The sequence below is a fragment of the Bactrocera oleae genome, chromosome 2, assembly GCF_042242935.1.
Source record: "Bactrocera oleae isolate idBacOlea1 chromosome 2, idBacOlea1, whole genome shotgun sequence".
NCBI classification, from domain to species: Eukaryota; Metazoa; Arthropoda; class Insecta; order Diptera; family Tephritidae; genus Bactrocera; species Bactrocera oleae.
Genome location: NC_091536.1, coordinates 70,629,973 through 70,650,808, shown reverse-complemented (window position 1 = coordinate 70,650,808; position 20,836 = coordinate 70,629,973). Strand labels below are relative to the sequence as shown.

Genomic DNA, 20,836 nt, shown 5'->3' with positions numbered 1-20,836 from the left:
AAATTAGTTAAATAAAAAACTACTGTTCTTTTCAATTCAATTTACTGTTTCAAAATATGCAATTTTTCTAAGTGTTAACCCCTAAGTCCGTTATTTATACAAAACCCACCTTGTATTCCTTGGAAGTAATACTTTTTTAATACTATATTAAAACTGTATGTGCTAGTCAGTATTGAACGAAAACTTAAACGAAACTACCAAATGATTGAAAGATGTCACTTAGCTCTGCGTAATGAGCCGTCTTATCACTCGGCGCTAATAACTGTGGCGCTCGTCAATCAACAGGATTAGTTTTATGTTTAGATCAAAGGGAAATTGGGAAATATTTATTCTATAATTCAGTCAGATGCCTTAATTAGGTTTCTAATGAGTATTTCGGTGAAACACGAATCGTAAGAATTTAAAAAACGTTTGGTTGGATTAAAATTATATTTAAGAAGATATGAAAAAAAACTTTTTAGAAACTCTACAATTAGTATTGTGGCACTGACTAGTTTTTGAAAATATATTCGTATATATTTGAACATTAGCTTCTTAAGTGTCACAAAATTGTCAATTAAGAAATGTTGTAAGTAAGAAAATATAATATAATATATGCCCGATTTTATATGTACATGTAATTATTCGGTTCACGTATTTTATTAAAAGAAAGAGAGATTGGAAGAGCGATAAAGCTGTATTTGTTTGTAAATTAGTTAAATTATTGTTTATTTTTCATCCAATTGTATTTTACCATACTTTTTTAACTACTGTAGCGTAGCTAAGATTGTTAGCGAAGAGGGTAATTGTGGGGGTAAGAGCAACCCTTCTAAAGTAATCACTGAATTTATTGTACTTTTGTTTGAATAGAACAATTTTATTTTATTCTCTATATTAATAATTGTATATATTCGGTTAAAAAAAAATATTTTGTTTCTGTCCGTTTTTACAGAACAAATGTATTTAAATTTTGGATCATATATGGTCGCCTGAATAGAATCCTTCTTAAGAAACGAATACCGTGCAGAAATAAATATGTTCTAAACTATATGGATATATGTGTTGATATGTGGGGTCCGGCGGTAAAAATCAAACTTCCGATAGCTTGAAAACGGTAGATAATGAAATTAACACTATGGCAAAAAGTTGCCCCGTACTCAACGGACCGGATATGTTACTAGTTACAGCCTTATTATAGTCATTACAGGAAATTAGCCACAGAAAATGTCTTCCTTTTTCCGCGGTTACATTTCGATAATTCCAATTGAAACTTTTGGAATTTTATATGTTCTTTTATGAAAGTAAGATTTTCTGCTTCTGGCTCATGTTCCTTTCATTTCTCTTGATATCTCGAGATATATGGGTTGAGCTAAACATTTGTACAGATATTAATGGATTGCTGCACATTTATATATATTTCTTAAATGAGTAATCTCTTTGAGTATGCAAGACCCAAACGCTGCTAAACCAAATTCTCTTGCATACACGTTCAATTCAATGCTGATCTCATAGACCGTATGTAGGGTGTGAAATTCCCCATTAGTGATTATTTGATTGATTGTAAACTCAGATTACTACTGAAGACCCATGTTTTACTAATATTCATTTAACAACGGAGTAAAAAATAAGGAAGAATTTTCAGTGTTGCCCTGGCAGTGGCAGTGGACGAAGTCTTCCGAAAAATTACGCACGGTGCTGAACTGAGGTGAGTAAAGAGTTGGCAGTTGTAGTAGAGTACATTTTTCTTCCTGAAGGAGTGGGTTAAAAAGATTTTGTATATTATATCGCTGTCCTTAGATAAAAAAGACACAAACATGGGTAGCATGTTCCGCAGCGAAAAGATGACGCTGTGTCAGGTGTTTTTGGCTCCAGAGGCGGCTTACAATAATATGGCGGATCTGGGTGAACTTGGCTGTGTGCAGTTTCGTGATGTAGGTTGCAAAATGCAATTATTCTATATTTCCACTTTTCTCCACATGGAAGACAATTATTAAATTGCCTTCCGATCTTTTCATTGCAGCTAAATCAGGATGTCACTAATTTTCAGCGTAAGTTTGTGAACGAGGTGCGTCGTTGTGACGAAATGGAACGCCAGGTACGTTATATAACCAGAGAGCTGGAGGCAGATGGCATTAAGCTGGAAGATGTGTATGACGACATACCAGGTGCACCGAATCCACGTGAGGTGTATGAACTGGAGGCTAATTTAGAGAAGGCCGAGTGTGAAATTCGCGAAATGGCAGAGAATAATGTTAACTTGCAATCCAATTTGTTGGAACTCACAGAACTGAGCAAAGTGCTGGAAAAAACGCAAATATTTTTCACTGAACAAACCGTTATCAATATGGAGGAGCATGCGAACAGCGGGAAATTCATCGGCGAGCATCGCGGCCATTTGGGTTTCATCGCTGGTGTGCTGAGCCGTCATCGTCTGTTTGCTTTCGAGCGTATGCTCTGGCGTATATCACGTGGTAATATGTTGGTGAAATATGCCGACATCGAAGAGCCACTGCCAGACCCACGTACGGGTACTATGACTTATAAGTCAGCTTTTGTTGTGTTCTATCAGGGTGAGCAATTGAATACACGTATAAAGAAGGTATGCACCGGTTTCCATGCCGCTCTGTACCCCTGCCCGAATGTGCACGATGAACGCGAGAATATGCTGAAGGGTGTACAAACTCGTTTGGAGGACTTAAAATTGGTGATGAAACGTACGAAGGATCAGCGCAATATAATATTGGCAGGTATAGCTAAGCACCTGCCCTATTGGTCCATTAAAATTACCAAAATGAAAGCCATCTATCATACATTGAACTACTTTAATATCGATGTGACCAGCAAGTGTTTGATTGGTGAGGCTTGGGTGCCGACTTTGGATCTGGAAGTGGTGCAACAAACGATCGCAAATGGTTCAGCCACAGCGGGTAGCACAAGCTCATTTCTAACGGTAATGGAAACAAAGAAAAGTCCACCCACCTATTATCGTACGAATAAGTTTACGCGTGGCTTCCAAACACTAATCAATTCGTACGGGATGGCCTCTTATCGCGAGGTGAACCCGGCACTTTATACTTGCATCACCTTCCCTTTCCTTTTTGCCGTGATGTTTGGTGATTTGGGTCACGGTTTTATAATGTTCTTGATTGGTTTCTGGATGGTGATAGATGAAAAACGGCTGATGCGTATGAAGGGTGGTGAAATTTGGCGTATCATGTTCGGAGGTCGTTATATAATTATGCTACTCGGACTCTTCTCCATGTACACGGGCTTCACTTACAATGACACCTTTTCGAAATCCTTCAATGTATTTGGTTCCAAATGGCGCATAAATTATAATACCAGCACTGTGTTGTCCAATGACAACTTGGCACTTAATCCTACAACGTCCACAATTGGCACTTATCCTTGGGGTATGGATCCCATCTGGCAGTTGGCGGCCAATAAAATTATCTTCTACAATTCGTACAAGATGAAATTGTCCATCATTTTCGGTGTTTTACACATGGTTTTCGGTGTTTGTCTGTCGGTGGAGAATATGGTGTATTTTAAGAAGTATGCATACATATTCCTAGAGTTCGTGCCACAGGTACTCTTCTTGATTCTACTGTTCGGCTACATGGCATTTATGATGTTCTACAAATGGGTACAATATTCGGCCACAACCGATTACGAGCCAAATCAGCCGGCATGCGCACCTTCCGTTTTGATCTATTTCATCAATATGGTTCTATTTAAAGCATCACCGCAACTTGCTGGTTGTAAGATGTACATGTTTAGCTCTCAGGTGATGGTTGAGCGAGTTTTCTGGATAGTCGCCTTAATTTGCATACCATGGATGTTGATTGGCAAGCCTCTGTACATACAGTGCAAACGAATGTTTGAGGTATGATTCCATTTAATAGAAAATAAAATACAGTTAAGCAGCGAATAAGCATAAGAAAAAAAACAACATTTAAATAGGTAAAGACTGAACCGTTGGAAATTGTCGATAAGATAGAGATCCAAAAGGGTGACATTGTTATTGAGGCCACTCTTACGGATCCCGTACCCCATGCGCATCAAGAGGAGGAAGATGATGAGGAGGAGGAGCCAATGAGTGAAGTTTGGATTCACCAGGCCATTCACACCATTGAGTATGTGTTGAGTACCATTTCTCATACAGCCTCCTATCTGCGGTTGTGGGCACTATCTTTGGCACATGCGGGTAATTTCAAGCTGTCAAAATGTTCATTATTTTGTATAAATCCGTTATTTTTGTTCTCCGATAGAATTATCGTATGTGCTATGGCTTATGGTTATGCAGAAAGGTCTCCATATTGGCGGCTATGGTGGCGCAATCGGCTTGTACTTTATTTTCTGGGCTTGGGCATTACTGACCATAGCCATTATGATATTTATGGAAGGCCTTTCAGCTTTTCTGCATACGCTGCGTTTGCATTGGTAAGTGAAATAAAGATATTATATGACTTCATTTTACATACATATTTGTGTTACCAATATTTCAGGGTCGAGTTCATGTCGAAATTCTACACCGGCACAGGTTATGCATTCGAGCCATTCAGCTTCAAGGCCATTATGGAAGCCACTGAAGACGATTAATTTTTTTCCTTAATAATAATTTAAAATCCTTGTTTACGGCTTATGATTAAATAATTAATATTGTAATTTGCAAGGTGCAGTGAAAAAATTAAATTATAATAAATTTCATGACATTTTTGGCTATTAATGAGCAGAGTAACCCAACCGTAGTAAACTTGAGAGTCATCCATCCAGCTATGTTAACAAAGAAGTGAAGTGCAGGAAATTCTGCCCGAAAATGAATTTTTAAACACTAATCGACGGCAAAGAAGTTTCTTTTGTTCAAATAGAATCATAAGTAAGCATTACTGTCGATAAGGATACATAATAGGCATGTGGCCCGAAAATTAAAAAGTGGAGAAGTTTCTCTCAATATGAGTTTTAGCTCGATTTTAAAAAATACGTTTTTGGTTGATAGCAGACACACAGCAGATTTGCCACTTGAGGCCCATTGTTTCGACTGTTCAATATGCGCTACCCATCGTATGCCGATAGCCGTTTTCGAGACTACTAGGCTTGGCTCATCAAAAACCTACGTGCGATTGGGTTAAAACGCGTTTAATTCCTTTTTTACGGTCACCATATATTTCAAAAACAAGGACCATTGACGAACCAATATTGTTCTTTATGTACTCACTTATGTATTCAAAAGAAAACTACTTGTTCTATTCAGGTGAGATTTTTACAGTCGTCGACTACGAGAATAGGTAGTACTATCCTAATGTTCAGCTCTATTTATAGCTTTTGATAAATGTTTGGGAAACCCATATAAACTCGTCTGTTCCAAAACTATTTTGAATTACTGAAGTTCTTTCGAATATTTTGTAATTCTTTTTGTTTAATAAAAGATGTATGTATGTATATTTATAGAATTTCACATTCTTTGGAAACTGCAATGAACTTCCATATGCGACTGCAAAAGTCAGCAAATTATGTTTTTCTAAAAGCCCCAACTTTTTAATTCAATAAAAGAGCTGACGCAAACGCCAACATCTGGTCTAGGTCGAAGTATATATATATACATATATATACTCATATTTAATAATTATAATAATAACAATGAGAAGGTGAAATATTTTAAAAATAATTATTTATTTAGCGACGCGAGCGTCAAGATTTAGAGTTAGTCGGAATTCACACCTCTCAGCGCACGGTTAAGAATATTGCAGAAAGATGTCCCTACTTATGGCATCAATAGTGAAAATGTTAGCTTTAATAATCGTAATATGTGTATCCTCGGTGTATGCGGATTTGTTAGTGCAGTTGAACGTGAATCGGCCTTTGAACGATGTGAATGAGAAATTTGTTAGTTTTACTGTGGAGCCGTCGGACTTATATCATGCGCTCGATGGCTTAAATAGGTCAGCTTGTTATCACTTTATTTAAGTTGAAATATTACTTTATATTTATTTTTAGAAAAACTCTTACTCAAATGGCCACAATGCTGGGCACTTCTTACATAAAATTTTCGGATGATTATAATTTCATACCGGATACCGATACGAAATATCGAAATCCAACAAAAACTATATGGAAAGGATTCAATCGCTGGACGAGGTGAGTGTACAAGCATATGAGAGTGTACTTATATTAAAAATGTTTTGACAGTGCCGTCAACTGGACCATGATTATGCCACTTCCATATGAAGCTGGCGAATGGGACCCCATGGAATCGCTAAGAATATTGAACAGTTCTTATTCAACGGGTATAACCGATTGCATATGGCAGCTGGGTACAGGTAGGAGGCAAGCAATAGCTGGAAAATATTTTCCACAAGTTTAAGAACTATAGGCTTTCTAAAATACTCTACATTTTAGAAGGTGGCTCTAGTATTTCGGAGTACTTCAACGACTTAAATACATTAAGTTTGATGGTGAACACATTTAGTCCTTATGTTGATGATTGGGAAGTTATCGGTGCTGAAATGCCATCAGGCAGCACAAATGAAGATATACGACGTTACATCGAGTATAGTAAGGATATGAATGCGGCCTTCAATTGGTTACAGTAAGTTTTAAAAATATGAAATACTCATGTATTTATACTTAGGACACTTTGCATACTCACAGACCCGCAGATGCTTCGACTTCAAACAGTATGGTTGGCTCGGTCTACGAAAATGATCGAGTTTTGCGCGCCATGTTCAATGAGAAAGTTCCTGTTTGGTTAAACTTCATGCCCAAAGATCGAACGAATAAATCAAAGAGGGGAAGCATCGGTAGTAGTAGTAGTAAATCAACGGAGGATATTACCGAAGTTCTACGTTGGGCGCAGACACTTGGCGAAGCGGCAAGCTCAGGTTTTGATGCGGTATTTCGACGCATGGATCTAGATGATTTGGAACGCCCTAGTCAAAGTTTCTTTGTAACATTGGTATTCAAGAAGGTAATGGGTTCGCGCGTGTTTCCTGCACGCCCCTTCACCATATTCTTGCGCAGTAACAAGCTTTACACTCATTGCGCAAATACAGTATCAGGCGGCATAGCCTTTATGATTGTCAATCCCGATGATGAAGCCAAACAAATATCCATTAGGTCCGCTACAAAGCTGTCGGGCGATGAGTACTGGCAATATATCTTAACATTTAAGAAAAATTATGCCTATTTGAACAATGAGAAGTTGACTCTAAACTCAACACTGCCACCTCAAGTTAAGACGAAGAGTCCAACTAAGTCGATACAATTGAATTCACCTGGGAAATCGATTGGCTTTTGGGTACTGCCAAATGCTGAGCTGGAGCATTGCCAGTTTACAGAGATTGATGTTGACGATTTGGAACGAGATTCGGAGGAGGAAAAAGTATTGCATAAACAAATTTCATCTTCGGACAAATTGCTGCAGCAACTTATACAGGAAACAGCGCTACCCGACGATGCTATGATAAAAAATAATCACCGCGGACGCCGTTATGCTACTCGTGCCCGTCATGTTGTGTTGAAAGATAAAGACGAACATATGGAGTCTTTGGCCAAACTCTTTGAGCCTCTCTCTCTCGAAGAGAAGTCGCCGAAAAAGCGTGAGGAAGCAATCGAGGATCGACGAACAGCTACATTGAAATGGATTAAAGATTTGTTGGATACTGCTATGCAGGATGGTGACGATTTGTTTTCATTGAAACGAAATACTCGTAGCGTCGATGATTACTTTGGCGCCATCTTTGGTACGAAGGGTGCCCAAAAGAGATCACCTGTAGTTAAGAAAATTACCGAAATTCGCAAACCAGAAAAGAAATCCATTACACCAGCTTACGATCCAGAGCATTTCAATGAGGAGGAGTTTTTTAAGAAAATGGGTACAGAAAACGAACCCGAATTGCCACGTGTGCCCGAAGGTGATGTACACCTGACGCATATTACCAAATTGGAGAGTGAAGATGATGATGAATCCAAAGAGCGTGGGAAGAAGAAACTAGCTACTATGAAAATACAAGGCACAATTGGTAAAGAAATACGAAATGAAATGAAACCGGTACGCCTATTACCCACCGAGTTCTACGAGGCAATGCCATTATCGAATTCGAACCAAATGCACTTAAAGAAGCCGCATAAATGGAACGCATTATTATTTCCCGAGCCTTTTACGAAAAAAACAATTATCAATAATAGGAAATTGAAAAGTAACACCCTCGGGGAATCTACAGCATTGCATGATGCCGATACTGATGTGGAAAAAGTGGACACGGCACAATTTCAAACCGGTGGTCAACTAGCTGAAGACTTTCTACGCGCACAAGAAGAATTGGCACGCACTTTCCTGCGCGATCACGATGATAAAGAGCACATCGAGAAGAGCAACAAAAAAGAGCTGAGCGAAAGGCATATCGAAAATGAGGACGAAATGCTGGAAAAAATCAAATCATTACGTACGAAATACATCGACTATTTGGCGGAGAATTTGGAAAACTACTTCAATGAGCGTGGTGTCGTCGGCAATTTGGATATGCAAAAAAGTATAGAGCGCACCACTGCTACCTCGACGACAGAGGCACCTTGGTGGAATTTGAGTTCGCTGCGTAAACGAAGATCGCCACGCGCTTTGCGCTATAAAATACCTGATGATGAATGGCTTACGAATATGATCACCAAAGACGAGGAACTGTTGCCATTGGGGAGCATAATGCCAGAACGTTTAGTGGACAATGCACGAGTTTCGAGACTTTCAAACCATTTACAAATGGATGATGAAGTTAGTAACAAGAAATACAATGGTTATTTACGAACAGTTAAAGATAAAGTTAATAAGGTCGTAGATATAGTGACGAAACATGTAAACGATTGGTATAATACATTCACGAAGCCTGTGGAGGATGTAAATGATGAGTCGAATGGAAACCGCCTAAAAATTACAAAAGGAAAGAGAAGGTTTTGAACAAAAAGCAAAAAAGAGTATTCACAAAGAGATGTAGGCAATGATTAAAATAACTAATTTAAAATAACTATGGCTAGGAGAGGCCAAATTTGTAATTACTGTTGCAAGTCGCGCTGAAGCCCGCAATATATTTTTGAGGTTGTTTTTGATAAATGAATAAAAAAAATGTAAATTAATTGCAGAAAACCAAACAAAAAAAAATATGTTACATTGTTTTTCAGTCTTGGTAAGTTATGGTGGGAAATGCTTTTGATTTATTAGACTACCACATGTTTCAAAAAAAAATAACTTTATTTATGCATTTATTTATGACATAAACTTTTCAAGTCTAATTTTTTTGGAATTTATCACAAAAGTAATTAAAATGCTGTGCAATTAACATAAAAATTAGATAACGATTAAAATGGTATAAATATATTTTTAGTTGAGTCGGTCGATATAAATTTGGAATCATCGTAGAAAGAAGAATGAGCTTGGTGAGGCGTAGAGCTGATTTAAAGATCCAAATAATTAAAATAATAAAAATGGATACTTTCACACTACTTGATGTTTGATAAAATTTTAATACCCTAAACAAGTTAGACCATATGATTAAATTTGACTCGGACTGGTCCGTTTAAATTGCACGAAAACCGAATCGATCTTCTTTTTTTTATTTTTTGGTTCAACCTTTTTTGGTTCATGTGAAATCTGATCACTATAACTTAATTAGTGTGTGTTTGAATATGTTTTTAATGGAATCCCGAATACATAATCGTTCAAGTGTTGCTGCAAGTTTTTAGGGAGTCTACGTTAACACGAACCCAAGTAACAGAATTGTTATGTCGTCATGTTGGCATCAGAGAGATAGCAAATTTTGGTTAAAGTTTTGGATATGGAAACTGTTAATGCTAAATACCAACCAAAATACCTGAGTCCTTTGTAAAAGAGATTATTGACATCGTAGCTAAGGACCCTACATTCATTAAACGCATCATAACTGGTGACAAGATGTGGGTTTATAAATATGACGTTAAGAGTGTCCAACAATCTAGTAAATAGCGCTCCTAAAATGAAAATTAAAAACGCCAAAATTCGCTGAAGGTCATCCCAACCGAGGCTTGTAACAAGTGTTTGGAAAATCGGATAAAACATTAGCATGCTTGTATTGGCTCAAGAGGAGCCTATTGTGAAGGCGATAATAAAGAATTGTATAAAAAAGATGAAAATGTTGTTTTTTTGTCAGCCTTTTTGGTTTTGTCAACTTGTGGAAGCGGGCGTGTCTGGTGATTTTAGAAAATTGGAAATAGAGCAATATTGGTCGCAGATTTGGTTTTGGTTTTTGGAAAGGAAATTTTCAAAGAAAATCAAAGGACACTGTTAAAGAAAGAAACAGTGGACTTCACCTTTCGAACATGGACTGCCATATCGGTCGCAAAGGTAATGGCATTCACAAGGTGTGACCTACATCTAATATTTGAAGAAGGGTTACACTGTATGCTTGGAATCTAGAACGCTATATTTACGATGAAAAGCCTATATAAATTTGTCAAATACAACAAAAATTAGCATTCGAGTTATTTTTATTTTCTGGAAAACTTTAATGTAGACTACTCAAAAATTGCATTTAGAAAAAAAATGAAATTACTTTTTAAAATATTCTTAAACTTTAATTTACTCTTGATCTTTTCTTTTCTTTCTATACAAATATAAAATATTAACTTTTTTGCATGGAAAACTCTTTCCTGTCTCTCTTAAACAATGTTTCTGACGGTAGAGTATACACTTTGCTATACTCAATTAGATCATAAATATGACTACATAAATGTAACAAGATACATGTAAGTAAAGCTTCACATATGCTTTTGTGCTATAATAATGAGAAATTATAATAAAATAAAAGTTTACAATGATGAGTAGGGTATAAAGTTCTATATAATATATAGCTACAAACTTAATTTTTAAATACCAAACAAACCAACAATGACTAAACGTTTGCTTTTTTTGACTCTACGGTCCTACAATACAAAAGATTTAAGCCACGAACTTCCAACTGCAGCAAACACTCTCAACGCATAACTGTGATTACCAAACTCTCCTACCTATGTGATCAACACATCAGATAACTTTTTTTCATTATTCTACCACATCATTTTTACACATTTTAAATGCCGATTCCAACAAGTGCTGCAGAAGAAAGTAGTAACAAAACAGAGAGTGCACAATGAAATCTCCGAGCGCCCCTGCTGCACTGAGGAGTACCGAATAATCAAAGCTTGCGAAGCGCTTTAAACATTTAATGCTGTGTATAATTATGGCCAACAAAGCAAACGTACAAACTACCAAACAGTAAATTCGATCACAATCCATGTCAGACGATCACAACCGTACCCGCGAGCAGTCTCAAGTTAAGCGTCCAAGGCGAAGGTTGTGCGCGAGCGGTATTTCAACAAAGTAATTCAAAACAAAAAATTTATAAAGACATTTTTTATAGGTTTAAATAAAAGGTAGGTGCATGCAAGCAAAGCGAATATTTTTTTAAAATATAAACAATACTTTTTCCCTCTTTTTAATTCCAATTCGAGTGAATGTAAAAAGTGCTGATTGGGCAAGAAAGTTTGTGCAACTTAATATGTGTGCGAGTTTCTCAACTAACTGAAAGTTATTTATTATTAATACGGAGATATATATTTATATATATGATATATATATATATGTATATTACACATTTTATATACCAGAGATGACGCTGTAGAGACTATTTTTTGATAAATGTAATGATTTTCAGTTGACTCTCTGTGAAGCGGCAACAACAAATATGTAATTTTTACAAAAGCAACAGGTTAAGGCAACAAAGAGCTGAACCTACAAATAAATATGATAGCGATGGGTACAAACAAACACTGGATGATGTACAAACTAAAATATAGATATATATGTGAGGCTTGTGTGTGCCAGTCGCTTAGGAAAGACAATGCGGAGAATGTAGAATTGCTCGCCTTGATGACGTGGTTAGTGCAAAGTAGCAAGTGTACACAAATAATTTTTTTTTCTTTTCACTACAAATTCTTCATTTATATACAATACATATATACATATGTTTGTAGGTATTCGGTTGAACTTCAAATTTGTGTGCACAATTGTTTTATTTTTTATTTTTTTATTTCGGCAATTATATTGTATAATATCAGTGCTCGCATTGCGTAAAGCAGTGAAAGTTATTTTTGAAGCAGAATAATGCAAACACGATTACTGAATCTAAGTTCGGGTTTCCGTTGTCTTTCCTCAAAATTTTGATTAATTAAAGTAGTTACTGTAGAGTGGGGAAACTAAAGCAATCACCAATTACTAAAATTATGAACTTTCACCTCAAAAACTTAACTGTCAAATATTAGTTTCAGGCTTCGAACTTCGGTTAATTGATTTTTTCCTAACATACATTTATTTAAACTTTTATATTTTTATTTAAGGACATCTGATTTAACTTGAGATATTGTTGTGATATAAAAAATGCACAAGAAAAGATCAGAAAGGTCAAAAAAAAAATAAGAAATATAAATGAAAATTCATGTTAATAAATATTTCAATATTATATAGTAGTCACTATTTTTTGTCAAAAGTAACCATTTGCCTCCCAATGCTGAAGTAGCCTCAATTTGGTCGCTTCTTAATCCAAATAACTTGGCTGAACCAAAGCTATATTACCTTTCTAGGTGTATTTCTTATAACATAAAAGGTCATAGAAAGATTTTTATCTTGATTTTGACTTGTTCGGAGATTATATCGTTGCCTTGAATAATAGTCTATGTTAAATTTCATACAGATATCAAATAAAATGAGCCGCTTTTTGAGAAGAAAAAGACATGTGAAAAATTTCAGATCGATATCTCAAAAACACATATACAGTTACAGCTAAATTGACTCAGCTTATCGCACTGCTCGTTTATACATATACTGGTATATATACTTTATAGGGTCTTCGACGTTTCCGTCTGGGTGTTACAAACGTCTTGGCAAACTTATTAAACCCTGTTCAGTAAAATGCTAACAATTTCGCTGTGATTTAAACAAGAATATCAAGTATCACTAAAATTTGTAAATATTCCTATTCATATATCTTTCTCTTCCATAGAATCTCAGTGATCTTCTCTATTAAAGTTATTTAATTAAAACAACACTGAATAGAGCAAACCATAAAAAAAAAGCAAATTTTATTATAACTCGTTGCGAAGTATTATATAATAATGTATACATCCATATTTATGCGTATTAAAAATTACTAATGCACTGTCCGCATTGTTTTGTAGCAAAACTTATTTAAATGGTATTAAATTGCTGACATAGATTAGCAGGCAGCACCATGACATAGAAACATACTTACGGACGATTTGCCTTGGTAAAAGATACACATAGCCAACCATATGTGTATGTCACTCTTGATTAATACTAACGCAAGATTGTTAAATCACGAAATAGTTGCGCGCTCTAGACGAATTAATTTATTGCATTTTTTAATCTGAATATTTCCGTTAAATATTTGTGTTGCATTTATACCTGGCATATAAATTTTGACCAGATATTTTTGTGCTAACTTTGATTTGCAAAGGTTTTGTATTACTATCTTTCCTTGCCTTAGCTGACTGATTGTTCCATACAAAACCCCAACGTTTTTTAAAGGTGATTTCATACTAGATGTCAATTGTCAGAATTCTGTCAGAAAAAAGCTGCTCACTTGTCGTAATCGCCGATATCGGGCAACTATAGCATATAGCTATCATGCAAACTGAATGATCTGAATCAAGCGCTTTTATGGAAAACTTTTTCATTTGCCGAGATATCTTTATAAAATTCGGCGTGGAATGCAATCTCTTAAGAAATACAAGTAGTTCAGATCGAATCACTATAGCATATAGCTTCCATACAAACTGAACGATCGGTATCAAGTTCTTGTAAGGAGTCTTTTATATTTGTTGAGGGTATTATAGCGTCGGTGCAGCTAAAGTAATATGTTTTTTCTTGTTGATATTAAACTAATATATATTTTTAAACTGAAGTGAAATATGTCGATGATAAATCGTTGTGTAACATAATTGGTACAAGACGAGTTCACATACAATCCTGCAATTCTAATTGTAAATTAATAATATCTTGACTAGTTCGATTTTCAGTCAGAAGTTTCTAGTTGACAGCTGCTATGTTTCTAACTACTTGATATGAATTTCACTGCAGGTGAAACCCTTGGTCACTTGGAAACGATATGTTAATTAAGCCAAAATCAATGACAATCCTAGTCAAACCAAAAAAAATTAATTGGCAATACGATACGAGCCAATTGCGAACCCATTTAGTGCTTACGTTTATCAAAAAAGAAGTTTGTTCGTTTAAGTTATTATTTCTTTACGATGTACAATAGATTTTTTCGTAATTACATGTGACATAGTATAAACGCACACTACTTATACAAATTTTGTATTAATATGCCTCTAATTGTGTTGATATCCGCTCTTACGCTTTTCACACAGAAAGTACAATTCAAACGAAGGTTCACCCTTGCGAAGGTATACATCAAGTTATGACAACTTTTAACTGACAGTTCTTAACGCGGCATTCGCAAAAAAAATCGTTAAAATTTATTCCAACAAGAAATAAAATCAACAGTTCGACTTCGTTTGAGTCACTTAGATAGGATTGAAAAAAAATTAATATTTGTTAAAAGCTGATAAACTCAAACAATTATTATATTTACTTTCCATTATAAAGGTACTAATATGTCATCCAATTCCTTGAGCAATTAGACAACTGAAAGAAAATTTTAACTGTTGGGTATAACAAATGGTTGCACTCAAATGTTTACTGCCTTACTTATTTTGCTATGGTTTTTTTGGTTTTGCATAAATCTGCATATTATGGTGTCCTCTCTTCATTGCATAACAATCAAATATTTGTACACATATTTTTATTCATAATATTTGCTTTAGTACACACCCATACATCTGTCTATTATAGATGGGTTTACTGAATGTGTTACCGAGTGCTGACTATCTGCGCGATATTTTGCTTTTAGCCTTGTTTTCGGCCATCGTTGCCACACTTCTGAGCATACGCTTCTATTTGCGCATTACAGCCGGAAGATGCTTCACAGAGGTAAACGCTTAAATTTCTCCACACACCTCTTACCTCTCACCTGTCACCCATGAACCAACCAAAGTGCTTTCCAATTACATATTAAATTTGCTTATGTATTTCCCTATCAAATCGCCACAATACAAACAACACACACTAATTACATAAACGTACTATTAAAATTAAAAATATGAGCACGGTTTTAATTACCTACTTACAAATGTTTTGAAAACTTGTAGTTAGTGAGCTGAGGTTAGTACTGTGCACTCTAAGTGGCCTTATGTAAGTATTTATGATATGTTAACTGTCAAGATGAAAAATATACTGGTAAGTCACGCGTTTAACTCATACTGTGACATTAATACTCCACCAACCTATGTTACCTAGTACTTTCAGGTACATACATACATACGTATAAATGTATATGCTTTAGGTTAGTTCACACCAACCAAGAATTAAGACCAGGCACGCTTCTAGTAGCAAATCTTATGAAAATAATGAAAAAAAAGCTTAAAGCGGCAGAAATTGTAATAAAAATATATATTGTAATAGCAAAGAGAGATCAATTTATCTATAAAATATTTGACCCGAAGTAAACTATTGTATAAATAATTACTCTGCATTATTATTGTCATTTATTGTTCAAGGGTATTGCTCCCATTGTCCATTGTCGCACAGTAAAACAGGTATAGGTATTATTAATTGCGGTAATAATACCTATACCTGTTTTACTGTGCGACAATCCATGAATTATAAATAATAACTTGAAATTATATATGAAAGCTATAGATTTAGGTTACAAAACTTTCCTATGATTTCTTTATTAGTATGACAGATAAATACGAGTCACATTCATCTGTAAATTTGTATAATGTATAATTTCAAATATAACTGCACAAGACAAGGTCTTAGTCATAGTTTAGTCTAATAAATTCACCTCCATATTAAAAACAACTCTATAAGTCGATGCATTTTATACTCCACATATCTACATATTAAAACGGAATGATGAGAAACTTCCGACTGTGATATCCGAGAGAGTATTTCGCTTATAAATTACCTACTAACTAAGGCCAAGGCAGATGTCAACGTCAAAATGTACGTGACTATATTATTAAGAGCATATGAAAAACATACCAGTAAGAAAATTAACTTAAACGGTGGTGTACCGTGCAACCGTGAAATCGGTGTATTTTTTAAGGACATTTGATGCTTTATAAGTATGGTTATTTTAATAAACTCAAAGTAGTGTAGAATAATATTGGTATTCTATAAGAAGATAACAATATATAGAATTGAGGAAAGCTAAATATTTTTGAGTACAAAAAAAAAAGTAATAATAATAAGAAAACAATCTGTCGAATTGTGTAAAGTGAGTAAAAAAGCGAGTAAGTATTAAAAATTGTGCTCATACTTTTAAGAGTTACTCATAGTTTAACTTAAAAAAAGGTGTTGTATACTAAATTGTGCTTTGTGTAATTTTCGATCTCGCCTATTTTGAGTTATTTCTTAATCTTCGAAATTTTTACATGATACTTCTATTTTAAAATTTACTTTAACCTTAAAATCTTTTATTTCAATCAAACACAATTTTATTATTCTCAAAATCAATATATTTTTTATAATATTATATTAATATTTGCCATGAAAAGTTGTGAAACATAATTTCTCCAAACTGATTCAAAATGTGTATAGCTTTGCTACCAGCAAAATGTATTCGTTGCTATCTCCCATTGATTAAAGGGTAGAATTGGTGTTGGTATAGGTAAATGGTTAATTGTGAGTTTATTTTGAACATTCGTGCAATAAAATACAGACCCGTGGCCTAAACTAATTGTTGGTAGGAGAAACTTCAAATTAACCTCATCTGGTCAAAAATCTGCAACATGTTGGTGCATCCTCTCCCCATATAACGGTTTTGTTAAAAACTACTAAAAGCGCAATAAATTAATAGCTAAATGCTTCACAGATAAAAAAAATGTAACATCCAAAATGCCACGAGAAGGTTTTATAGGAGCCGGTGTCAAATTTGGACGATGGGCGAGGCACCGCTTAATATAAGAGAAAATCCATATCTCGAGACGTACTCTACCGATTTTAACCAAATTCGATATGTAACATTACACTGATTTTCTATGTTACAGTATAAAAGTGGACCAAATCGGACTACAACCACGCCTATTTCCCATATAACACAGTTTGAAATTGCTTCTGATTCCTTCACTTTCCATTATACAAATTAAGAACTAATCAATGTATCTGGATAAAACTTTGCAGAAAAAATTGTCAAAATCGGACCATAACTTTTGAAGAACCCAGACGCCAAATATGTAGACCCCAGTTTGTATGGATGACTTTTTGCCGAAAGTATTGGTCAATTTGTGATATATATTATTGAAATTCGAGGAAAATGTTTCTTTAATAATAATCTACACTTGTGGCAAAAATGTGTTGAATTGAGTCAATACTTCCCTTAGCTCCCATATACCTTATATAAAGATTTTCAAACTTCCAGTTGACTTTATACCACATATATCGACCAATGTGCTAATTATTTCAATGGAATTGAGGTGTTTTTCTACTAACAGTGTATCTTTGTGCCGAAAATGGATAAAATGAGGCGGAAACTTGCCTTAGCCCCATACGTATTTGATATACACGATTTGGTGTTGGCTAACTTTACTCCATATATATTTTTCTATTTTTCTATTTATAAATTTACTTGAAAATAAGTTCTCAAGCATACCTAAGCAATGCCAATGACTTTAGTATGATTTTCGCTGACGGGAAGTAAAATATCGTCATAAAACTAAGGGAGGCTATAACCATCCAAATAAGTTAATATGATACCAAATTTGATTGCAACCCATTCACGATTTCATCGAGTAATGTAGTTGTACCCTTAGCCCTTCCTTACATGGTCTTATATAAGTTTATTTGTGAACTCCTTTATATAAAATTTGTAACAGTAATTATTTCAACTAATTGCAGAACAAAATGGAAGGCAAAACAGTTATCATTACAGGCGCCAACAGCGGCATTGGCAAGGAGACAGCACGCGACTTGGCCAAGCGCGGAGCTCGCATCATTATGGCGTGCCGAAATCTGGAGACGGCGAATGCCGTTAAAGGTAAATACAATCATTAATAATGAAAGTAATTTTATAACACAAAAATGCATCATTACATGATTCCAGAGGAAATCACAAAGGAGACTGGCAACAGCAAATTGATTGTTAAGAAATTGGATTTGGGCTTACAGAAGTCGGTACGCGAATTTGCTGCCGATATTGTAAAGAATGAACCGAAAATTGATGTACTCATACACAATGCTGGCATGGCGCTGGCATTCCGTGGACAAACAAGTGAAGACGGCATTGAATTGACAATGGCCACCAATCATTATGGTCCATTTTTGCTTACTCATTTGCTGATTGATGTTTTGAAGCGTAGCGCACCATCGCGCATTGTTATTGTTGCTTCCGAACTATATCGCTTCGCTTCAGTGAATTTGGATAAACTCAATCCGATTGGTACATTCCCAGCTGCATATCTGTACTACGTGTCCAAATTCGCCAACATTTATTTTGCACGCGAATTGGCCAAACGCCTGGAAGGTAGCGGTGTGACGGTGAATTTCTTGCATCCAGGCATGATTGATTCGGGTATCTGGCGTAATGTACCCTTCCCACTCAACTTGCCGATGATGGCTATAACAAAGGGATTTTTCAAGACAACAAAAGCAGGTGCACAAACTACCATCTATTTGGCCACTTCCGATGACGTGGCCAATGTCTCGGGCAAATATTTTATGGACTGCAAAGAGACAACTTTGAGTGCTGCTGCGATGGATGAGGAGAAGGGTCGCAAGTTGTGGGAGGAGTCACTTAAGTTGGTCAAGTTGACTGCACAAGACCCAAAGATCTAATCATATTGAACTTCCAGCCTTAAATGATAAAAATTTTTTATAAGAAATAATTACAAGTAATTTAAGTTTCAGAGCGTGCAATATTGCATTTTTAATGGAATTATAAAATAAATTGTATTTCTAGTTTTTGCTATATTTGTTTAAGTATGTATGGAAAAAATCTCTATTACCAACCTATTATATACGACTTTTAATGAAATGAAAGGAGAAAAGGCATCCGATGGAGCGAGACGCACATAAGTCGTCAATTTGGCTTACTGAGTTAGGGTTGTGACCACAATATCTTTTTATATGACATTATGAGGTTGAATTAAAATTGATTATCTCGGCCAAGCCCCCAAAATGCTGTTAAGCGAAAGCCTATAAAGTATTATAACTATGTCATAAATTAAGATAAACAAGCAAGGAAGGGCTAACCGAACATTTTATACTCTCGCAAAGTCAAATGGTATACTCGTTTGAGATTTCTGGATTGGCTGATATTTTCGGTAGAAGGTCAACTATAGGCACTGGGGTCTATATATTTAGTATTTAGGGGCTTGAACAGTTTTAGTTCGATTTAGACAATTTTTGGTCACAAGATGGTAAACGTATTATTCATGCAAAGTTTTACCCCGATATAATCATTTTTGCTTCATATGCATAGTGGATAATGAAAGAATCAGATGGAATTGAAAATGGTGTTATATGGGAAATAGGCTTGGTTGTAATCCGATTTCGCCCATTTTCGCACTATAACATAGAAATATGAAAAGAACGTTATGTATCGAATTTGGTTGAAATCGGTTAAGCAGATCTCAAGATATGGGTTTTCACCTGAAAGTGGGCTGTGCCACGCCCACTGTCTAATTTTGAACGCGGTTCCTATAAAGTCATCTCATACCATCCCAGAGATAAAATTTAATGTCTCTGGCGTGTTTAGTGCTTGATTTATCGCGCTTTTAGTAGTTTTTAACAGTACCGTTATATGGGGAGTGGGCGGAGTTGCCACCCGATTTCAACTATTTTCACATTGTAGGTAGAGGTTCTAAAGACATTTGTCTTCAGTTAATTTTGTTGTTATAGCATGAGCGGCTTCGGAGATATGCACATTAAACCTATTAAAGGGTGGGACCACACCCACTTAAAAAAAAAGTTTTAACTGCAGATGCCCCTCCCTAATGTGATCCTGTGTACCAAATAACAGTCTTGTATCTTATTGTGGAGCATAGTTACGGCAATTTATTTGTTTTTGATTAATGGCGTTTTGTGGGCGTGGCAGTGGTCCGATTACGCCCATCTGCTATACCAACCGTCTCACGGTACCAAGAAACATGTCTACCAAGTTTCATAAAGATATCTCAATTTTTACTCAAGTTATCACTTGCACAGACGGACGGGCAGATATCCTGATCATCTATATATATATAACCCTTTATTTAACTCGATTAGTTTTAGGTGATACAATTAACCGTTAGGTGAACAAAACTATTACATTCTGTAGCAACAGGTTGCGAGAGTATAAAAACTGTAATTTGATACAAGGTATCGAAGTAAGTCTTTGGTTTAAAAATTTTTAAAAAGGGAACCTCGTTCCTTATTTAAAGTATGTACCTCACAAACTACTAAAGAAAAATTACCTAAAGAAACAAGGTAATCAAATGATAACTCTCCATATAATGGTCATATTGAAAACAATTAACAAATTTACCTCAGAAGTATTAAATTTCACGCACGCGATGGTAAAAAATGGTTGCATAGGACTGATTTTGAAAATTGGCCGACATTCTTATGCTAAGTGGTGAAAATGGGCGAAATCGAACTACAATCACGCCTACATTTCATATAGCACAATTTTAAATTACATCTGATTCTTTCAGTTCCCAGTATACAAACGAA

The 20,836-nt window shown here is 35.3% G+C and overlaps 3 protein-coding genes across 6 annotated transcripts; all 3 read left to right on the top strand.

Annotated features, from left to right (window-relative positions):
* The first annotated feature begins 1,604 nt into the window (after positions 1-1,604).
* On the top strand, positions 1,605-4,720 carry LOC106622002 (V-type proton ATPase 116 kDa subunit a1). The gene is made up of 6 exons (XM_036368124.2): positions 1,605-1,684; positions 1,777-1,910; positions 2,000-3,865; positions 3,943-4,186; positions 4,251-4,422; positions 4,488-4,720. The coding sequence occupies exons 2-6, from the start codon at positions 1,794-1,796 to the stop codon at positions 4,579-4,581; spliced, it is 2,493 nt and encodes an 830-aa protein (XP_036224017.2). The 5' UTR covers positions 1,605-1,684; positions 1,777-1,793; the 3' UTR covers positions 4,582-4,720.
* Positions 4,721-5,669: 949 nt separating this feature from the next.
* LOC106621995 (uncharacterized) lies at positions 5,670-9,120 on the top strand. Of its 2 annotated transcripts, none has more exons than XM_070105596.1 (5): positions 5,670-5,921; positions 5,977-6,117; positions 6,169-6,299; positions 6,382-6,568; positions 6,631-9,120. In XM_070105596.1, exons 1-5 carry the CDS (start codon positions 5,734-5,736, stop codon positions 8,927-8,929), a joined length of 2,946 nt encoding a protein of 981 aa, XP_069961697.1. In that variant the 5' UTR covers positions 5,670-5,733; the 3' UTR covers positions 8,930-9,120. The 2 variants fall into 2 exon arrangements, with proteins under 2 accessions (XP_069961697.1, XP_014096507.2); XM_014241032.3 differs by having other exon boundaries at positions 6,379-6,568.
* Positions 9,121-11,269: 2,149 nt separating this feature from the next.
* On the top strand, positions 11,270-19,138 carry LOC118681824 (retinol dehydrogenase 14-like). Of its 3 annotated transcripts, XM_070105593.1 has the most exons (4): positions 11,299-11,415; positions 14,915-15,052; positions 18,023-18,161; positions 18,228-19,138. In XM_070105593.1, exons 2-4 carry the CDS (start codon positions 14,915-14,917, stop codon positions 18,956-18,958), a joined length of 1,008 nt encoding a protein of 335 aa, XP_069961694.1. In that variant the 5' UTR covers positions 11,299-11,415; the 3' UTR covers positions 18,959-19,138. The 3 variants fall into 3 exon arrangements, with proteins under 3 accessions (XP_069961695.1, XP_069961694.1, XP_069961696.1); XM_070105594.1 differs by lacking the exon at positions 14,915-15,052 and having other exon boundaries at positions 11,270-11,415; XM_070105595.1 differs by lacking the exons at positions 11,299-11,415; positions 14,915-15,052 and adding an exon at positions 16,276-16,419.
* The last annotated feature ends 1,698 nt before the right edge of the window (positions 19,139-20,836 follow it).